At 38.1% G+C, this 20,510-nt stretch overlaps 3 protein-coding genes and 1 pseudogene across 4 annotated transcripts; 3 read left to right on the top strand and 1 right to left on the bottom strand.

Annotated features, from left to right (window-relative positions):
• Positions 1 to 1,306: 1,306 nt before the first annotated feature.
• Positions 1,307 to 7,722, top strand: LOC137733670 (disease resistance protein RPV1-like). Of its 2 annotated transcripts, none has more exons than XM_068472821.1 (9): positions 1,307 to 1,970; positions 2,151 to 3,255; positions 3,498 to 3,857; positions 3,958 to 5,699; positions 5,789 to 6,051; positions 6,159 to 6,704; positions 6,968 to 7,050; positions 7,120 to 7,230; positions 7,322 to 7,722. In XM_068472821.1, exons 1-5 carry the CDS (start codon positions 1,489 to 1,491, stop codon positions 5,808 to 5,810), a joined length of 3,711 nt encoding a protein of 1,236 aa, XP_068328922.1. In that variant the 5' UTR covers positions 1,307 to 1,488; the 3' UTR covers positions 5,811 to 6,051; positions 6,159 to 6,704; positions 6,968 to 7,050; positions 7,120 to 7,230; positions 7,322 to 7,722. The 2 variants fall into 2 exon arrangements, with proteins under 2 accessions (XP_068328922.1, XP_068328921.1); XM_068472820.1 differs by having other exon boundaries at positions 6,506 to 6,704; positions 6,968 to 7,041; positions 7,322 to 7,720.
• Positions 6,574 to 8,475, top strand: LOC137734489 (triacylglycerol lipase 1-like). The gene is made up of 6 exons (XM_068473745.1): positions 6,574 to 6,577; positions 6,968 to 7,035; positions 7,120 to 7,230; positions 7,322 to 7,576; positions 7,985 to 8,125; positions 8,398 to 8,475. The coding sequence occupies exons 1-6, from the start codon at positions 6,574 to 6,576 to the stop codon at positions 8,473 to 8,475; spliced, it is 657 nt and encodes a 218-aa protein (XP_068329846.1).
• Positions 8,476 to 9,507: 1,032 nt separating this feature from the next.
• On the bottom strand, positions 9,508 to 11,505 carry LOC137735596 (uncharacterized). Its single transcript, XM_068475026.1, has 6 exons — positions 11,326 to 11,505; positions 11,135 to 11,227; positions 10,797 to 11,046; positions 10,574 to 10,670; positions 9,878 to 9,943; positions 9,508 to 9,742 (listed from the first exon to the last, which is right to left on the bottom strand). The coding sequence occupies exons 1-6, from the start codon at positions 11,486 to 11,488 to the stop codon at positions 9,545 to 9,547; spliced, it is 867 nt and encodes a 288-aa protein (XP_068331127.1). The 5' UTR covers positions 11,489 to 11,505; the 3' UTR covers positions 9,508 to 9,544.
• A 59-nt stretch (positions 11,506 to 11,564) lies between these two features.
• LOC137734488 (ATP-dependent DNA helicase SRS2-like protein At4g25120) lies at positions 11,565 to 18,731 on the top strand (annotated as a pseudogene).
• The last annotated feature ends 1,779 nt before the right edge of the window (positions 18,732 to 20,510 follow it).

Here is a 20,510-nt window from a genome sequence, read left to right as displayed (position 1 = left end):
ATTTCCATTGAATCCATATCCTTTATGGATCCTCTTTGTGAGGATTTCGGAGATCTATGAATTGTATCCGTTCATCGTATATTATGCGGTAAAAAATTATTTTACATTTTTTAATTTAAAATTGAACATAAATAATATTTGATAAAAACTGATTACATAATATATGATAAACGAATACCTAAAATCATCACAAAAGTTCGAAAAAGATCCTGTTGGATTTCCATCGATATTGAATTACAACATAACACTTCTTATATGGCAATCGAGTCCTATAACCAGCTGTGGAAAATAGGCCGGCCAGTAGGAGCTATCTGCCAAAAGAAGACAAAGAGACAGCTGTCCATTCAACAAAGAAACGGAGATAGCTTTCGGGAAAGTGGATTCTCTACCTTTTATTTCTATTCCTTTCTTTCACATATTGTTTTTTGTTTTATTATCTCTATAAAAAAAATCAACATAAGATACTGACGTGATTTAAGTGTGACTGTTCAAATAGAAAGTTATGGAAGGGTAGAGAGATTAGGAGGGTAAAGAATCCTTCTCTGACTTTCGGTGCTCCCGCTTTTCATCATTTGGGGTGCTGCCTTCCATTCAACACTGTGTGATTTAGTTACGTATTTGTAAAATAAATAATAAGTTTAATTTGATTAATAATTCATGTCGTAATAAGATAATTAGAAGATAGTTAAATTAAGATTTAAGTTTATGTAGTGAAGTCTATTAGGATTTATGTTCAAAATTGAAAATTTCGTCAACACTCTGTTAAATATTAGCACGTGAGCCACACATATTAGGCTAAAATGAAACTCTCAAGTAATTGTTAGCACGTAGAGATTACATGTGAGACTAACTTTATATTTTTAGTTTCATTTGTAAACTTCATGTGCTAACAATTAATGAAGTTAACGAAATTTTTAATTTTAGGTTTAATTCCTAACAGACTTCACCACAGACGCTTAAATTATAATTTTTTTTAATCTTCCAATTACAATATCACAGCGAGAACTTATAATCCGATTAGACCTAAATACTACGACCTAAGATTAAGTTTAAGCTTTAATCATGATTAAATCGCATGCTGGAAGATTGAGAGAGAATAAATGGAGATACCATCTTTGATCCTTCCTCTAAACTATTTTTCTCAATTACATATCTTAAATTAAGAGGTTGTTGGGTAGGCAAGTGTAGTGTGTAGTGTGTAGTGCGTAGATTCAATTGACTACTTTAACCCTTTTCTTCGCATTTTCTTGGATTAAAAAATCAAAAGCACGAGACTCCTTTCACACCAAAATTTCCCCGAAGAAGATGTGAAAACACATAAAGCATAATTTCCCTTTTCCCTTTTGTCCTCTTGCATTGACTCATTGACTTGGTATCGATCAGACCAATTTCCGGTGATCCAATTTGTAGATCTATTTGAGTATCTCTGTACTTACAATTCTCTTAGTCATAGCTGCTCGATCATCGCTGACCAGGTGCGATCGATTAATGGCTGCTGCTTCTTCTTCGTCTGGCCTTCGTTGGAAATACGAAGTGTTCATCAATTTCAGAGGGGATGACACTCGCAAGGGCTTCGTCAGCCATCTCTACAACGCTCTGGTTAAGAAACCAATCAACGCCTTCATGGATGCCGAAAAGCTCAGAAAAGGCGACGACCTTTCCGAGCTCCTGACAGCGATTCGAGAGTCAAGGATTTCGATTGTAGTTTTCTCTCAAGACTATGCTTCTTCCACTTGGTGCTTGAAAGAACTCGTGCAAATCTTGGAATGCAAGGATACCAATAACCAGATTGTGCTCCCCATTTTCTATGAAGTTGATCCGTCTGACGTTCGTAAACTCAAGAGAAAATTCGAGGAAGCTTTTGCTCAGCACGATCGTGATTCTAACGCTGAAATGGAAGAGGTTCAGGGCTGGAGATCCGCTCTTACAACTGCCACCAGTTTATCCGGCTGGGATTCGCGAAAATATGAGTAAATTCTAATTTGTTTTAGTTTCCTATTAATTTTTGGGATTTTTGTAACGTTTAGTGGTAATTTGATAAATATTTAGTTTTTAGTTTTAATTTCTATTTTTTTGAAAACTGTCAGATGAAAAAGACCCATTAATTATTATTTGGTGGTGTTATTATATTGTTTTTTTTAATTTGACAGGAATGATGTGGTGCTTATTGAGGAAATTGTAGAAGATGTTTATAGGAAATTGATCGACATCTCATCAACATCAAGCGAAGATAATGGCTTGGTTGACATGGATTCTCACATGCATGAAATGCTTTCATTATTATATCCTCCCGGAGGTGAAACGAATAATGTTCGAGTTGTTGGAATATGGGGTATGGGTGGTTTAGGCAAAACAACCATCGTTAAAGCTGTTTATAATAAAATCGCTGGTCGATTTGAAGCTTCTTGCTTTCTTGAAAATTTCAAGGAAGGTTTCATGAAGCATGGCAAACTACATATGCAGGCACAACTTCTATTGAGTATCTCAGACAACAAGGTGGGGAGTTCTCACATATCGAGTAAAGGTTTTCAGGTGATGTTAAAAAGCCTTGGTCAGAGAAAAGTTCTTATTGTTGTTGATGATGTGGATAAATTAGAACAAATTGAAGCTTTACTTGAAGAGCCACATTCCTTTGGTGGTGGAAGCAGAATTATTATAACAACTAGAGATTCACAATTACTAAGCATAGCTGATGTGATATATAATCCCAAGATTCTGAGTGATTCTGGAGCTCTAAAACTCTTTAGGCAGCACGCCTTCGGAAATAACCAACCCACCAGAGATTATGATGATCTCTCTAATCGTGTCGTAAAATATGCTCAAGGTCTGCCTTTAGCACTCAAAGTTTTGGGAGCTTTTCTTCGTAAAAAAACTATACGCGAGTGGGAAGATGAGTTAGAAAAAATAAGGAAAATCTCGCTAAGGGGAATTCATGATGTGCTTAAAACAAGCTTCGATGGACTAGATGACACAGAGAAGAAAATCTTTCTAGATATTGCATGTTTCCTTAAAGGGATAAAGAAAGACCAAGCAATCGAAATTCTGGACGGCTATGGTTTCCATCCTCATACAGGAATAAGAGTTCTAATTGATCGAGCTCTCATAACTATCTCAGGGCGGGGGGAACTGGAGATGCATGATTCATTAGAGGAAATGAGTCGGGAAATTGTCCGCGAAGAATCTTTCAAAGATCCTGGGAGACGAAGTAGGTTGTGGAGTTGTGAAGATGTTCGTCAGGTGCTAACTGAAAATACGGTGAGAAATCTTTTTCTTATGCAATTGTTAGTAGAAAGGTTCAACTTTTGATCAAAATCAATTTCTTAGGCTCGTTTGATAACCATTTTTGTTTTCAATTTTTAATTTTTATTGTTTTAATAATGAAAATTGAAAACAATTAAACAGAAAATGAAATGATTATCGGACGGCTAAGAAACAATCATTAATTTCATAATCAAAACTAAGGTTCTCTATATTTTCCTTTACTTTGATTTGCACAGGCTACAAAATCAATTGAAAGCATAATTGTGGATTTATCGTACTCAGACTGGCGATGCTTAAATGCTGAAGCTTTTGTTAGAATGACTCAACTACGACTTCTCAAGATCAATAGTCAAGGCTTCGTTTTTAAAGATGAGTACTGCAAACAAGAACACCTGTTTGGGTCCTTAAAGTTGCTTAACCTGAGGTATGAGTACTTCAAACAACACCTGTTTGGGTCCTTAAAGTTGCTTAACCTGAGGTATCTCTCCTTGCTTCATTTCCCTCTCAAGTCTTTGCCATCCAAGTTTCAATTCGAAAATCTTGTTGAACTTGACATGCAATATAGTCTCATTGACCGACTTTGGGAAGGAACCCAGGTATGTACAATCATTTACATGCGTTTGTTTCTTTTAAATGTTTGGGCTTTGAGTGAGATGTCTTATTAAGTAATGCATGTTTTCCTGATTGTTTTAACAGAAGCAAGAAAAGTTGAAATTCATCAATTTAAGTTATTGTCTATACCTTAAGGAAACCCCTGACTTCACAAATGTGCCAAATCTTGAGAGGCTAATTCTTCAAAGTTGTGGAAGTTTAGTTGAGGTTCACCCGTCTATTTGGACTCTTACAAAGCTTGTTTTATTGAATTTGAATGAGTGCCATCAACTTAAGATTCTACCCAACAAAATTCGTATGAGATCTCTCAAAACTTTTAATCTTTTTTACTGCTCCAGTCTTGAGATGTTTCCAGAGATTTCAGAAGGTATGGAGTTAGAAGAGCTTAATTTATCCTCGTCAAAAATTAAAGAATTGCCCTCGTCAATTCATAATCTCACGGGGTTGAGTCATTTGAACCTATCAGCTTGCATGGAATTTAAGATTCTACCCAACAAAATTCGTATGACATCTCTCAAAACCTTTAATCTTTCTCACTGCTCCAGTCTTGAGATGTTTCCAGAGATTTTAGAAGGTATGGAGGAGTTAAAATGGCTTGATTTATCCGGGTCAAAAATTAAAGAACTGCCCCCGTCAATTAATAATCTCATGGGGTTGAGTCATTTGAACCTTTCAAATTGCAAGGAACTTAAGATTCTACCCAACAAAATTCGTATGACATCTCTCAAAACCTTTAATCTTTCTAGCTGCTCCAGTCTTGAGATGTTTCCAGAGATTTCAGAAGGTATGGAGGAGTTAAAATGGCTTGATTTATCCGGGTCAAAAATTAAAGAACTGTCCCCGTCAATTAATAATCTCACGGGGTTGAGTCATTTGAACCTTTCAAATTGCAAGGAACTTAAGATTCTACCCAACAAAATTCGTATGACATCTCTCAAAACCTTTATTCTTTATGGCTGCTCCAGTCTTGAGATGTTTCCAGAGATTTCAGAAGGTATGGACGAGTTACAAGAGCTTAATTTATCCAGGTTAAAAATTAAAGAACTGTCCCCGTCAATTAATAATCTCACGGGGTTGAGTCGTTTCAACCTAAATGATTGCAAGGAACTTAAGAGTCTTCCAAGCTGCATTCATATGAAATGTTTGAAAACCTTTATTCTTTCTGGCTGCTCCAGTCTTGAGATGTTTCCATCGATTTCAGAAGGTATTGAGAGGTTAGAAGAGCTTGATTTATCCGGGTCAAAAATTAAAGAACTGCCCTGGTCAATTAATAATCTCACAGGGTTGAATCATTTGAACCTATCAGATTGCCAAAAACTTAAGAGTCTTCCAAGCATCATTTTTAAGAAATCTCTCAAAACCCTTAAACTTTCTGGCTGCTCGAGTCTTGAGATGTTTCCAGAGATTTCAACATTGATTGAGGGGTTAAAAGTTCTTGATTTATCCGGATCAAAAATTAAAGAACTGCCCTCGTCAATTAATAATCTCACGGGAATGAATCATTTGAAGCTAGCAAATTGCAAGGAACTAAAGAGTCTTCCAAGTAGCATTTGTCAGCTCAAGTCCCTTGTCTCTCTCTCTCTTTACGGTTGTACACAATTTGAGGTGTTTCCAAGCATTAAAGAAGATATGGAAGGATTAAGAGAGCTTTCCTTGGATGGAACATCTATCAAAGAGCTTTCCCCCTGGATTGAACGGCTTACGGGGCTTCGGTATTTAAGTCTGAGAAACTGCAAAAGCTTTGTACATCTTACCGACACACTCTGTAATTTGGCACGCCTTATCACAGTCACCCCAACCCCCCAACCCAACCCCCCAATTTCTAGGTAATCAAAATTCAGACCGTATTTTTGATTCGGAATTAAAATTCGAAATTTGGGAAATTTTATTATCTGAATAAAGAAATAATTTTCAGGGGTTTTGGGTACTCTGTTTGAAGCAATCAATCGGACAATACGCCGCGTTGCGGCGGCTTTGGTGGAATTGGCGTGGTCAGACGGCTGGCCACGGCCGCATATTTTGAAATCCCAAGAGGTGGCATTTTCCAAGGAGAGGTACATAACTCCACCGCCGGATTCTTTTGATTTGTGCTTGTGCAGAAACTGTGAAGATATTCGTATGTCAATTCCCGTTGCTAACTTGCTAATGCCACCGGTGCTCCTCCAATTTGGGTGAAAGGTACTGTGCATTTCCTTTTATCTTAACGTTTGTATATCTGCAAATTACAGTGGATGAACGCTCTGAATTTGTTTAAATGACTTTTTTTTTTTGGTATGAATCATCAGCAAACTCTGCAGTCATCAATAAAACCATGGTATTCAATACAACGAACAAGAGCTGCTATGCAGCCTTTTAAGTTCTACAGAAAATTGCATAGGTGATATCCGTCTTGCCTTAACAAGTACAATGGAGAAGTTACAACTCAAACCGTTAAAGTTTTACACCAATCTTTGTGCACCATTGATGGTGATGCCAGTTTTAGTTGCATGCTCACATAAAATCTGCCAAAAATATACATATGTCAAGATTTTAACTCCCTTTGTGCACCATTTATTCCGCTAACGAGTTTGATCTTTAAGTTTCTTTTGTTGGAAAAATTTGATCTTGAAGTCTGGCACACATGCATTTGCAGGGAAGATGTATGAGATTGGATCGTCTGGAGAAATTGAGTGCTGCTTATTTTCCAGATTCAGACGAAAGATGGGTACTTCCTGGATTTGAGATGTGAAGGACTAATAGGAGTCGTGTTTGTTAGTGCAATTTCTGTACGGTTTGAGATGTGAAGGACTAATGAGATTGCTCAGGTGGGGAGTGTTCCCCGTAACTGATACGTGAGTAAAATACTGTTTCTCTGGACGCCTGATTAGAGAAAAGCCTTACTTTCATAGCTCCTTCCATTTTTTTCAATATATTGGTCCCACTAAGTTGATTATTTAAAATTTTGAATGTATAGCTCACTATTTGGTGAATTTCCTTTCTTGAAACTAACTATTGTGTAAATTGATGAACATCAATCGGATACATTTTAAATTAGGCTCTAATGTGCTTCAAACTCAATTGAACTTGGTTACTGGCTTTTCTTTATCTTAACCAGGTGATGCATGGCTCTTAAATTCTCCAGAAGAATCGCTGGAATTCGTCTTTGCAGATGAAGGTTTCGATGTATGGGTAGGAAATGTGCGTCAAACACATTGGAGTCGGGCACATCTTTTGTCAGAAAATAATAAGATTTATGCTTTACTGTAGGATTTTTGGGATTGGAGTTGGCAGGAATTGGCTCGATTTGATATGTCAGAAATGATACGCTGCATATATTCGACAACAAGCTCCGAAGTCTTTATTGTTGGACTTTCACAGGTCTTTAGACTCTTTACACCTCTTCATCTACTTCAAATCTCCTTCCCTTGCTGCTACTTTTGGTGTTTACTCCATGTATTCATGTTATTAGGGAACAATCATGTCTTTGGCTGCTCTCACCCAGACGGATATAGCTGAAGAAGTGGTTGAAGCCGCCGCTCTTTTCTGCCTAATATCATACTTGGAAGCATGTCACTTCAGAATTTGTTATCTTCTGTACATTATATGCAGCGAATGGGTTGTCACCCTTTTGGATTCAATATGTGATGGCTATGTTGATTGCTTGGAGTGGTTGTATTTGATTTTGCTTTTGATTGTCGAGGTTTCAGTACTATGTTCTCCTATTGTATGTTTTTTTGTTTTCAAAGTAATATAACATGGGCGTGAGGGCCTAGCCCCCCAGCTTCGACTGGGTTCCAGCCCTCTTTAATTATTTCTTTTTAATTTATGTTGTTGTATTGAAAAAGGGCACATTATTCGCTCCAGGCACCAAAAAATTCAAGACCGGCACTAGTCTAATATCCTAGTGGAGAAGCGTTTGGGTTCTACTCCTGCGTTCGAGTTCGAAATTCCCCCTCCTGTAATGTAATAGTTTCAAAGTCTCCTTAATATATATATGTGTGTGTGTGTGTGTGTGTGTGTGTGTGTGTTTCAAAGTCTCCTTAATATATATGTGTGTGTGTGTGTGTGTGTGTGTTTCAAAGATGTTTGGATTGGTTTCGTATGTCAACTACCCAGTGTATTTGATACTTAGGCAGGATATCTTGTTTGTGCTCGTTGCTCCAGCACTGGAACCCTTGTTCTTACCGAACCAGTTTCAACAGTTGATGGCGGAAACCAGCCCCTTTCACTGCCAAAAACTGAAAGATGTTCAAATTGCTCAGGAGCGGGAAAGGTTAGACATATAATTATGGCCGTTGAATTGAATGTTTACTGCTTACTAAATTCCTCTTCTTGCCTGCCGCTTAGAAGCACTTGTTTCATCATATACATTGAGGAATAGCTGATTCACATGTTTGGTGACTGTTGTGTTTGTCGAGCATGTGAAAGACATTTCGGAAGAAAAATAATTGACTGGAAATGGAGTTTAAGATAATTTAGTAGCAAATTTTTGAGAGGTGACTTCCAAATGGCAAATATCTAACATTGCATCTGCAAATGTGGCAGGTAATGTGCCCGACATGCCTTTGCACGGGAATGGCGATGGCAAGTGAACACGACCCTCGGATCGATCCCCTTGATTAGAAGCGCAACGCCATCGTTAGTCGTTCCCTTACCACTTACAATCTTCTCTCTCTCTCTCTCTCTCTCTCTTGATGCAAATGCAATACGTACATCCTCTCATAAGTCGTGACATGAACAAGGAACTTCTGTGTATATTAACTGTTCAAGAATTTGACCAGACATCTGAATGCGATTCAAATATTTCCTTCCCTTCAAATTTGTTTTAAAAAACTGAAGAATCGACTTCTTCCGAGGGATCGCCTTTGAATCAAAACTGCTTTGTTGCTCGTCCCAACGGTTAACGAGGGAATTGTTATTAGCATTCACAAAAGTTAGAACACCACCAAAATCAAAATTTTGGAGAAAACGTTGGCAAAAGTGGTAACACACATATATGTGTGTTGCCACTTGTATATATATATATATATAAACATAAGCATAACATGAACATAGCATGCATATTGCACACACAAATACTTGTAATATCAAGGTATATACAGACAATAGAATGAAAATGCCAACTCTGCCAAGATTTATAGTGGTGAAACCAAACCACAACGACGGAAATCTTGATGGTACGCCAGCTCCGGGGTTTCTCAATTTCACCGGAGAGAAGGCTGGGAGCCCTTACGCCAAGTTCGAAGTGGAGATGGCAAAGAGTAACGGGAATGAAGGACTAGTCCGCATCAGATGCTGTTACAACGATAGAGGTGGAACTCTCGCATATAAAAACAAGTACATTGAAATACTACAACATTTCATCGGTATTTTAACCTGGGTTGGTCAACGACAACATCAAGCCGGCATTCCGGTAATCACAGATGACGGAAAGGTCAAGACTCGAGTGGGTTTACAGGAGCATTCAAGTTTGGAGAAACTGAGACAATACTAAGTAATGCACAGGAGGCTGCGTGCAAGGTTGTTCCGACACCCTTAGTTGCTGGGAAGTAATTACCATCTACATGGATGATGGCGTTTACACTGGTGTCAATACCTTCGACATGAAGTTCGACACCAACGAAGAAATGTCTTCTCATCCAATGCTCAGCGATATATTCTCGGAATTTCACATTATAGTTAAATGGCTACATTATTCTTCAGAAAATTTACATATTTTGTGTGTTTTACTACCAATCCTACATTCGATACCATTGAATTTACTGGTAAAAATACATTTCTGTAACGATCCTCCGAAGGTAGATCTTCGTCTTTCTTCTTCAACCACTTTCTTCAGGGAATTGCTGATGTCACCCAATGCCCAAGCTACCGATATGTGAGGGCGCGGATCCTGTGATCACCAACACCCCATGAAGTGATTTAGTTTTTTGAGCAATGAGTAGTATTCAGGCACAATCATTTGCTCCAATATATTGTCATATATTCAGTAAGCAATTTCGAGTTTGAAAAGCACGAAAAAGCTAACCTTGTAAAATTCAGGAAGATTGTGAAGCTTATACACCTCATTCACGGCTTGAATCTGCTTTGTTATCTGAAATCAATGGAAGTTGAAATATTTCAGACTTGTAGACAATGAAAGCTGATTCAACCGTGCATTAATACGAAAACAGGAATGCTTCTAGTAACCACGTTTCACTCCTCTAGGATATCAGAGTGGTCTGACGGGCCGCAAGGGGCAAGGAGGGTACGAGTGGTGTTGCAAGTCACGAGCAGAGTTGTTGGGTGGGGGGTGTCATCGTTTGGATGTCGCGGATCTGTTTCATGTTTTAAATCCCATCGTTCCTAGTCTAGTTGAGACAGTCTACACCAATCATTAGACAAAAAACCTAACCTATCCAGTTCAATCCTAACCTAACTAGTCTGAAATACCAATTCCAATCTTGTCCAGCCAGGCAAACGTGCCCTAAGTTTCATAGGCTTAGGAACATGATTTATGCCAGGACAACACATGTTAAAACCATGAGCATATCATGCATTAGTTTTCGTTTGTGCTTTTCATGTGACAAGTGCACAGAAGACCAAACAATCTAAGCTAATAAGCAAGCAAGATATCTATATCTCAAAATCCCATGACTCTCGGCAAGTACTTACCAAATCTTAAGCCCATATAACAATTGAAAACATTTAGAATTGCACCAAGAGAGAAAGCTAGCAATCATACCTCAGCTAACCCAGCAGCAATGACTTCGATCGACACAAAGGTCCGGGTCTGATCATCGTTAACAAAAGCCTCCCACTTGCTAAAATCAATCCAATACCTGTTTCACAATAACAAAATGTGTTGAACCGAAAATGGACGAAAAATTTGCAGGCTTACAGAATTATGTTAAATAACAGAACTAAATTCACGCAATGCAGACAAGAGAATGTAAATGTAACCATACCGCCTCTGAATCTGAAGCTTCTGCCGCAGCATTGTCACCAAGGAATCAATCTGGTGCACCCGAATCGGAACAGTTCTTCCGAGACTTATATGGAACTCTCTGCCTAAAGCAACCTGTTCAAGCTTACGCTCGTCCTTACGCAGAACGTCAAGCGGGACGTCAACGTCAACGGCATGGAGACCAGGCACCAGAGAAGCTAGCTTGTTCAAAAACAAGGCCATCTCTTTCCTCGGTGCTGGTGGTATATGAACTGGAACCACACAATTAAACAAGCAAAAACTAAGTGCAAAGCGATGGCATTTGCTAATAGAGCTGAAAAATTCGAGAATTTTGATTACCTGGGATGTATACATGTACTGCGTAGTTCCCTTCGACGTGAGCAAAGTTCCGAACTCTGCTCGGCTGGGCGCTTGGGGAGAAGTCCAGAAATCCTTCAGATGCAAAACACCAAACACTTGGTGGGCAACTCGGAAAAAGCCATCACAACAGAAAGCTAAAAGATAGAAAATTGATGGGAATCAGAGGTTACCGAAGGAATTGGGGCTGTCGAGAAGTGACAGAGGAGGTGGAGGCAGCGCAGTGGTCGGTTCTTGAGAGTTTTTGAGCTCTGAAGGTGGTGGCGGAGGTGGAGCCGGCGACTCGGAGCCTGAGTCCGACGACGAGTCTCCGTACGAGGCAATCAGGGCCTCCATTTCTCTCTCGCGCTAAAAGCGAACCGGTACGTTGTTAACTTGGGTACCTAGAAGTAGAACTAGAAGACCGGAGATAATGGGCCTCATAATTGGGCCCACTAGGCCCAGGCCCAAGGATTTCGAACACCGCGATTAGGAGGGAAAAAAACCGAAGAAAAAACGGACACATTTGGTCTTCTTCTTTCTAGGGTTGCCTGGTCAGGCCGTCAGGCCAAATCCTCCGTCGGAATCTTCAAAGCAATGTCCAAAGAAAACGTTCAGACGTACGGCGGAACAAAGAAACCGCATCTCTCGGAATTTCAGAGCCGCCAAGGCCCTCATTGATCGCAAACGCCTCCGCAACGACGCCGTTGCACCTGATCATCACCTCCCTCATACCATGTAAGTCGTTCAGGAATCAAAGATTTCATCTTCTTATTATTTTTTGGTACTCGGCTGTTTTCTTGCTTCAATTTAAGTCAATTCAATTGTGTTTTTAAAATTCCAGAATTTGTGGCGGAAATGGAATCCAAACGCCAGGTCAGCTCAATAGAGTTCAAAGAACTCCTCTTGCCGAGCTACCGATGAACACACCGCCTCCGATTTCCGCAAGCCGGTACAATTCAGCGCGTGGTGAATATGGCAGTGCTTCGTGTTCCGGGAGCTTAAGCATTAGCCGGATTGAATCAAGCGTGTCAAAATCGGATTCTTTCACAACTCCAATCGGACAACCGCATATTCCGACTTCATTCAGTTCTTTCTCTGCACGTGGAATTCTTGGCGATGATGATTTCGATGAGAGTATTTTGCAGGAAATTGACGCTTTAATCGAGCAGAAACCGAGTGTGGACATTCAGCGTGATGATATTGGGAGTTGTGGTAGTGATGTTAGTGCCGCATCAGCGCCGCCTTTGAGTAGTGAAAACCAAACAGATTCTGTTAACCATGGATTGCCTAACATGCCGGATGAGTATTCGAAGTATTTGCTATCTCTCAATGAAAGGCAGCGCGAGGCAGCTTGCAGCGATATTTCAGTACCTTTGATGATTGTTGCCGGCCCTGGAAGTGGAAAGACTTCAACGATGGTTGGGCGCGTTCTAATGCTGCTCAATGAGGTCTTGCCACTTTCCCTCCAACTTTTTCTTTGATGTCTGTTTATCTACATTTCCTGTTTATGATCGAAGTCTTATTTGTTTTCTTTTGTGTTCTTAGGGCATTAGCGCGTCGAACATTCTAGCAATGACTTTCACTACAGCAGCAGCTTCCGAGATGAGAGATCGAATTGGACCCGTGACTGGGAAACCAACGGCAAAACTACTTACAATCAGCACATTTCATTCATTTTCGTTGCAACTTTGCCGATCACATGCTGAGAAGAAAGCTATAGATTCACCTCCCTTGATTTTGAACAGCATACATATGGTGGTATAGCTGAGTCTGATATGTTGGCTTATGTTTTAGACTCGAACGCACACCAGAATTTTTGATATATGGACATGGGCAACAGAGAAGAGCAATCATTGAAGCTGTGCGGTTATCAGAAGACGAAAAGAGTAAAACGAACCTTAATGTTGCTATAGATGGGGAAGAATCTAACGGTGTAACGTCTCCACATCATTTTAAGGATGCATCAAAGAAATGGCTGAAGTTTGTGACACAGGTTAGTCTTGAATACCAAATTTAATGTTCAGATTATAGTGGATTAAAAAAAATATTAGCTACAGTCAAGCTATAATGACCAATATAAGGGTTCTTCTGTCTTAGAATATGTGGCATTAGGCAATAAATTTATTTATGTTTCAGGCAAAAGCTTCTGGAAAGACTCCTGCTGAATGCCGAAGAATGGGTGATGTGACAGAAGTAAGCTCATAACTAGATATTTCAGATATCTTTTCAGTTCTCAGATACTATTGCTTACGAGTTTTAGCTCTCAATCTGAATCAGGGCGAAATTCTTAGGAATTACAATGATATCTTAAAATCGTGCAATGCTTTAGACTACCACGACTTAATTAGCTACTCTGTGAAGCTGCTAAGTGATTTTCCTGAAGGTCTGTATCATCTAAGTATATTTAGTTGATTCATCTCATTTAACAAGGAAAGCTAAATGTTGATACATGGTGTCTGTTAACTAGTGTTGAAGGAGTGCCAGGAGTTATGGAAAGCTATTGTAATAGATGAGTTTCAAGACACAAGTGCTATGCAATATAGTCTTTTGCGGATTCTCTCATCTCATAACCATATAACCATTGTTGGTGATGATGATCAGGTATGTTGTTGATTTATTAATGGAAGTTCAATTGTATTGCTCTCTCTCTCTCTCTCTCTCTCTCTCTGTCTCAGCTCATTCTAATCAAGCCCTTAGCTGTTCTGCATTAAATAACGTATATCCTGCTGCAGTCCATTTTCAGTTTGAATGGGGCAGACATTTCTGGTTTTGAGTCTTTTCGTAAAGATTTTTCAAATTACAAAGAGGTATGATTCGCACTTGACTGCTATGTTATCTTATGTCATTCACAGTGTCTTTTTTATTATATATAGAGCAAATATATTGTATAACTACAGTTTATCTTATGGAGTCTCTGAGATTTGACATTACTTTATGGTTCAGATTAGGCTTAATAAAAACTATCGGTCCACACGCTATATTGTGGAAGCTGCATCTTCTGTTATAAAAAACAATAAGAAGCGATGCCAATTAAAGAATGTTGACACCGACAATTCTTCTGGGTCTAAGGTACTGAATCTTTCCTTGCTCCAACAAGTACATTTGATGTCATTTTTCAGTCCTTTTAGTTAGTGACACTTCAAAATGGTTTTACTGGCAAAATGTAGGTAATTATCAAGGAAAGTCACAATGAGGATGCACAATGCGCCCTTGTAGACAAGATCCTGGAGACTGCATCTAAACGGTCAGAAGCAGGGGCTCCTATGGAAGCATAGCAATCCTTTACCAGAGGCAGGTCAAGCTTACTTTCCCTAGTACTAATGTGAATGAGGTGAATCATATAAGACATTTTTGACATATTTTCTTTTGTATTTTATACTATCAGGAAAAGTCTTCCAGTTCCAGACAGCCTTGCGTGAAAGGAAAATACCATTTAATGTTCATGGAGTGGCCGTTTATAGGAAGAAGGTAGTTAGCATTTGTCCAGATTATGAAAACCTATCTTCTCAGATTTATCCATCTAATTTTGCTAATATTGTTTTGCATAAGGTGGTTTTTGCTATGTAGAACTCAAGTTAGAAAGAATGCACACAAGAACTGTAATAGACTTAAGCTTTTCGCCTTTTCCACCTGAATTTTGGCATCACTGGTCCTTTTCATTGTTTTTTGTACTTGCTTTTTCATTGCCTTTTGGCCAGCTATTCTATCTAAGATTTTGCTACATATGGTTTTAGTACACTCTGATAATGTTTGTTGATGTAGCACTTTTCTTATGGCAGGTAGTTAGAGCCATTATTGCTATGATTAAAACGACTTTGCCTGGTTGTGATGATGGATCATATAGGCAAGTCTTGAAGGCTTTATTTCCTTTTGAGAAAGAGGAAAAGAAGAAGGTATACGTTCGATGACAATGATGAATGAGCATCATATTTAATGTTCTTTTCAGCATTACAGTTGTATGTTCTTGCTATCCATCTAATCTTCTTTTTTACACACTCAACCTTTAGGCTCACATCTCTGGAAATCACACACTCTCTCTCTCTTCAGGTGATCGATTATATCGACAAAATTTTGACTCATAGAAAATGCAGCTTCATATCAGCTGCTTGTGATCTTTAGTGCAAAAATTTCTGGTACCTTGAAGAGGTCTGTATAACAAAGATGTTTTAACATACATTTTTGCATGGTTAACTAAAAATATACTCATGTTTCATTCTTATTTGGTATTACAAGTGTTTAAAATCTGTTGGATATGTATTGATTGGTCTCTTTACTTGATAATAGGACTCAGCTTACCCAAGGACGCAAGGTGCTGTTAACATTAGAGATGATTTCAAAACTTGTTCTCAGGGTAAATATATTTGGTATAGTGTAGCACCTCTTACTGCTTATTGGCATGATGTACTAGTAGTAGTTTGCGAATCTCAACAGATAAAAAGCATATAGCTTCAAGTGAGATTCTGTTTCCTTGGTGATTTTTTTAGTTTTATTGGACAGTTATATACTTTATGCCTTCTTGTTATTAGAAGGAAGAGTATTTTTTGCTCCCATGCATTATTCTTGATTCATCAATGTTAATCCAAAATGTTATATTCTTTGTTAGATCTTTGTTTCCAAAGAGATATAGTTTGTTCCATGGAATCTGTCTTTATGTAGTTTTGAATCTATATGGTAGTCTCACTTATCAATGCACACAGGAACAATCGATTTCAGCTGTCATAACCTCAGTTGCGTATATGGTACCACAGGTTTGTCTTCCATTTCTCCACTGTTGAATGTTGATATGGCATTTTTTTAATCAAATTGCCTTTAATCATATTTGTGGATGAGGATCACCATTCCATAACATTTTCTTTGTTTCATGCTTATATTCAATGTTTCTTATTTAATTTCTCGTTTGACTTTCTATTTTTAGAAGTACCTTCTTGGGCAACGTGCGGTCATGGATGTAGATGGAGGAAAACTGCTGAATGAAGACAATGACATGAGATCTGTAAGTTATGATGATTGTCATTTATACAATAAGCTTAAAAGACCCACTATTTGAAAAACCCTTTTTTCAGTCAACAAGGTTTTAAATGAATAATTGCTCTATTTTATTTAGTTAATCAATTGCTGTCACTTAAATCTTGTTGCGATGTGATTATTCTCATTGCAGGTTCTTCAGTACCTACTGGACGACGTATCTGATTTCTTATCAACTCATTTTGTTGCGGGAGAAGGGGAGAGAGAAGTCATAGCAGAAGAAAAAGGCTGTGTTAATTTACTCAAAGCTTTCATCGACTACATATCTGAGCGGGAGAGTGAAACTTTTCGCTCCCGAAGACATGACAACCAAAGTTCTGTCACTTTGACTACCATTCATCAGGTTCTAGATCTTTTTGATATTCTGCTTATCCAAACCAAAGTGATGATTTCCCTATTTGTCTTCCTTCAGAGTTCTACAAAACATTCTTACTTTCTTTCTTTTTCACTCTCTTGCAGTCAAAAGGTTTAGAGTGGGATATAGTTTTCATAATTAAGGTATTTGCCTTAACAGTGGCTGTAATAGTTTTCTAGTTGTTATTCTGTTCCACTATATTCATGATGATATTAACCTCTTCAAAGTCATCTTAGCTTGCTTTAACGCTCATGCCAATAACACAGGTAAATGAATCTGAGATTCCGTTGTTGCATGAATTCAATGGCATTGCAAAAGAGAATTGGACCTCCATTGAGGTGTGTGGTAAATTGTTCAACATTTCTCAGTTATATGCAGAGCTTTGAAGTGTTTTACTCAATAATCCCATTCTTTTTTCTTTTGGTCAATAACTCAATAATCCCACTCTAATCATAGGAGGAAAGACGCCTTTTATATGTTGCAATGACTCGTGCTTGAAAAAAGCTTTTCATTCTTTATGTAACAACGGATTCCAGTTGGCAGGTTCGTTTTAGCTTGAATTCCTGTCCTTATTTGTTATTATTGCTCTGACTGAGAAGGTGACTCCTTCAGATGCTTCAACCTTCGCGATTTCTGAAAGAAATTCCAAATCATCTACGAGATGTCCAGGTGTGTTTTACTGTTCATTATCCTCAGTTGTTCTGCTGTTTAGTCAAACTACAAATAATGAAGAATCTAAAGTGTTTCGAATCATATTAAGTGTGGCGTGGATGAATGAAATTTTTGTTTTGTAGGCTGACGTAAGTACAGAACGCTTGCAATCAAAGCACCATGACACTTCAAAAGAGACTACTCCATCGACAGACAATCCCAAACCAAACCTCCTACCCTCTGAAGTTGTTATGGTGCAAAATGATCTCCATCATAGTAAATTTGACGATGCCTCTGCAGAATTGATGGAATTTGGGGAGGAAAACCATGTAAATGGTTTCTTAAAAAGGTTTTGCTTCCAATTGTGATGGGTATACTATTATAGTTAGCATTTTTGGTTGGTTATATTCATGACTAACTTTATTCTTCTGTCACTGTGCAATAGATTCAGTGTGGATGAGAGATCGATTATCTCACATTTATTTAATGACTGGGCTAAGAAGCAAGCATTTCAAGATCCTAAGAGATTACTTGACAAGGTGAATTGGATTTATATATAGTCAAAGCAGTACTCAGTTAAGGCAGTAGAACTTATTTCATTTATGACGTGTAGTTGTGAGTTGTGACGCAGTCTCGACTCTTGAGATATCAAAGCTTAACAATATCTTTAGGATTATGCCTGTCTGAGGCCGGGGTATTGTTTTGTTTTTGTTTGAGAGATAAGAATCATGCTATTTTGCCTTTAGACTTTTTACTTTGGATTGGAGGCAATGTGAATGGCGATGCTTAATGTTCTGACTACTACTTATATTTTCTGTTGTACTGTTACAGGTCGGTTTTGTAATAGATGAACGCATACGAGCCAAGAACTTCAAACATAAGGTCATAAATTTAGTCCTTTAACTTCCAATTCAATAATTGTTCTACCCCTATTTTTTAACATGCCTCACCACATGAAGAAGTTGTCGGTGTTTGAATACTTGTGTGGGTGTGATGCATCTACGTTTTTATATCACTGATTGACTCTATGTAACTCTCAGGACGGTTTGCGCTCACTCAAATCTTGCTTGAAGGATGAAGACGCATTTCATTATGCCCAATATGTAAGTATCTTGGTACTTTCCAGTTTGTGCTCTGAAATTTTCTGAAACTAAAAACAAAAGAATCATGGGATTTAGGATCTTGAATAGGCGAGCCTGCTTTTGTTTCCGTTAACATCTGTCGTAATATGCAACTACAGGTACTTTATTTCAATAGGTTTGTGCACATAATTGGTATAATATGCTAGCCAGCTCGACATCAACGTTATATTTCCTTGTAACAGGTTTTGAGATGGCAGAAAATACCTGCAGATCAACGTGCTCATTTGATGAGGGAAAAACAGGATAGGTTTAAGACGGTTCCCCTTGTCATACTTTGGTTGTTTTCGGTAGCAAACTATTGCTTTGTGTTCGAGAACCATTTGCCTTAACGCAGTCTCAACGTGGGACGTTTGATACATCAAATCTAGAACTTTCGTCGATGGAATACTGAGGCGTTTATATCTGTATTTTTTTCAATCGTTGTCCGTAAATTATGTCAATTTGTCATGGGTTTAAATCCATTACATATATTTATGCTTTCAGGAGCATTTCCAAAAGTTCATCCGAACCAACACCAACACAGGTACACAAGACTCAAGCATTTGATTACCTTGCTCCTTTCCTTGTGCACACATTGGTATCTAGGATGGTCAGGAGACCCAGTAATTTGTTTGTCATGCTGTGAATTACCAGATTTCTTATCTGCAAAGCTTGGGCTGCACCGTGGCTCCTACGTCGCGCCTCCATGCGTCTCGTTTGATCGAGCAGTACAAGTCATTATGATTAAAGATCGCCATTGTGATACATGTCGAAAGACGATCATTTTGTAAACCTTTCTGCATGAATATTAAGGCCTTAATTAGATTACTCCAACTATAAGATTATGAACTTTTGTGCTACCAACAACTTTGTTCCTTTCTTCCTACAGTCTGTAAGATTGTAGGATTGGCTCGAAATTTTGCGCACCCACCAGGTTTTCATTTGCAGTATCAAACGACAGTGTCGATTGCGGTTGGCAAAGATGCCGACTTATAGAACAAACACCATTATAAACTACAGAGAACAGAAGGACTAAGTACCGCACGTTCTCCGGTGCAATGCTGAAAACTGCAGTGTTTTACGTGCTGTACATCGCGACAATACAAATTTGAAGCTCCAACTGCAAAGGGAAATTGCTGGTGAGGACATTGATCATGTAAAGTGAAACAAAAAATCCAATCGTGTTGGAAGCCACAAAGTAGAGAAACAAAGTGTGGTTAGAACCCATGATGGACTTCCCTGCTGAGTGTGGTCGTTCATTGCTCCCACTGCCAGTCCCATTCTTGTTTGATCCAGTGCTGTCCTGCCAAATGCCGCCCGGAGGGCTGAGTCCGGCTGGAAAGGTGGTGGTGGGATTGGAGTTTGCGGGAATTGGCTCGATTTGATCTATCAGAAATGATGCGCTGCAGATATTCGACAACAAGCCCCGAAGTCTTTGTTGTTGGACATTCACATGTCGTACACCTCTTCATCTACTTCACATCTCCTTCCCTTGCTGCCACTTTTGGTGTTTACTCAATTTATTCATAGTAATGCTATACATACCATGTTTTTATACCATATTTTTATATCACTTTAGATGTCATTTGATATGGACAGTCATATCATTTGAATTAATCAGATTTTTAAATTTAGTTCATTATTCAATAAACTAATAATTAAAAAAAACTAGTTAATTAAATGATGATTATGGTATACGAAGAGTCTTTCTCCTTCTTTTCCTTGAGTTTTGCAAATGGCTGTTCACATCAGATGTCATCTAAGGTGGTATAAAAATGTGGTATAAAAATATGATATGAATAACATTACTCATTTATTCATGTTATCAGGGAACAATCATGTCTCCGATTCGTATGATTTATTCCAAATATAAAAAGTATGTGGAGGTGAATGTTAGTTGAAATAGATGTCAGCTGTACTGACAAATTTTGTAATTTTTATTTATTTTAGATGCATTTAAGTATCATGATTGATCTATTTATAATTAACATAAATATTGTTGATCTATTGTTAATATTGTAACTTTTTATTGATTTTTCATAAAATCACCTATAATAAAATGTGCCTAATATATGATGATACATACAAAATGAATTACTCACATAATAAATGAATGTTGTTCAATTCAAAATTAATTTACTTACAAAATAAAGTAATGTTATTTGATTCAAAATTAGCTTATTTCTATTGAATTAGGATCCATTTTGGATTTTTTTTGTGAGGA

This window comes from Pyrus communis, chromosome 5 (assembly GCF_963583255.1).
Source record: "Pyrus communis chromosome 5, drPyrComm1.1, whole genome shotgun sequence".
In the NCBI taxonomy this organism is placed as follows: domain Eukaryota; kingdom Viridiplantae; phylum Streptophyta; class Magnoliopsida; order Rosales; family Rosaceae; genus Pyrus; species Pyrus communis.
This window is presented reverse-complemented; position numbering and strand designations above follow the sequence as displayed.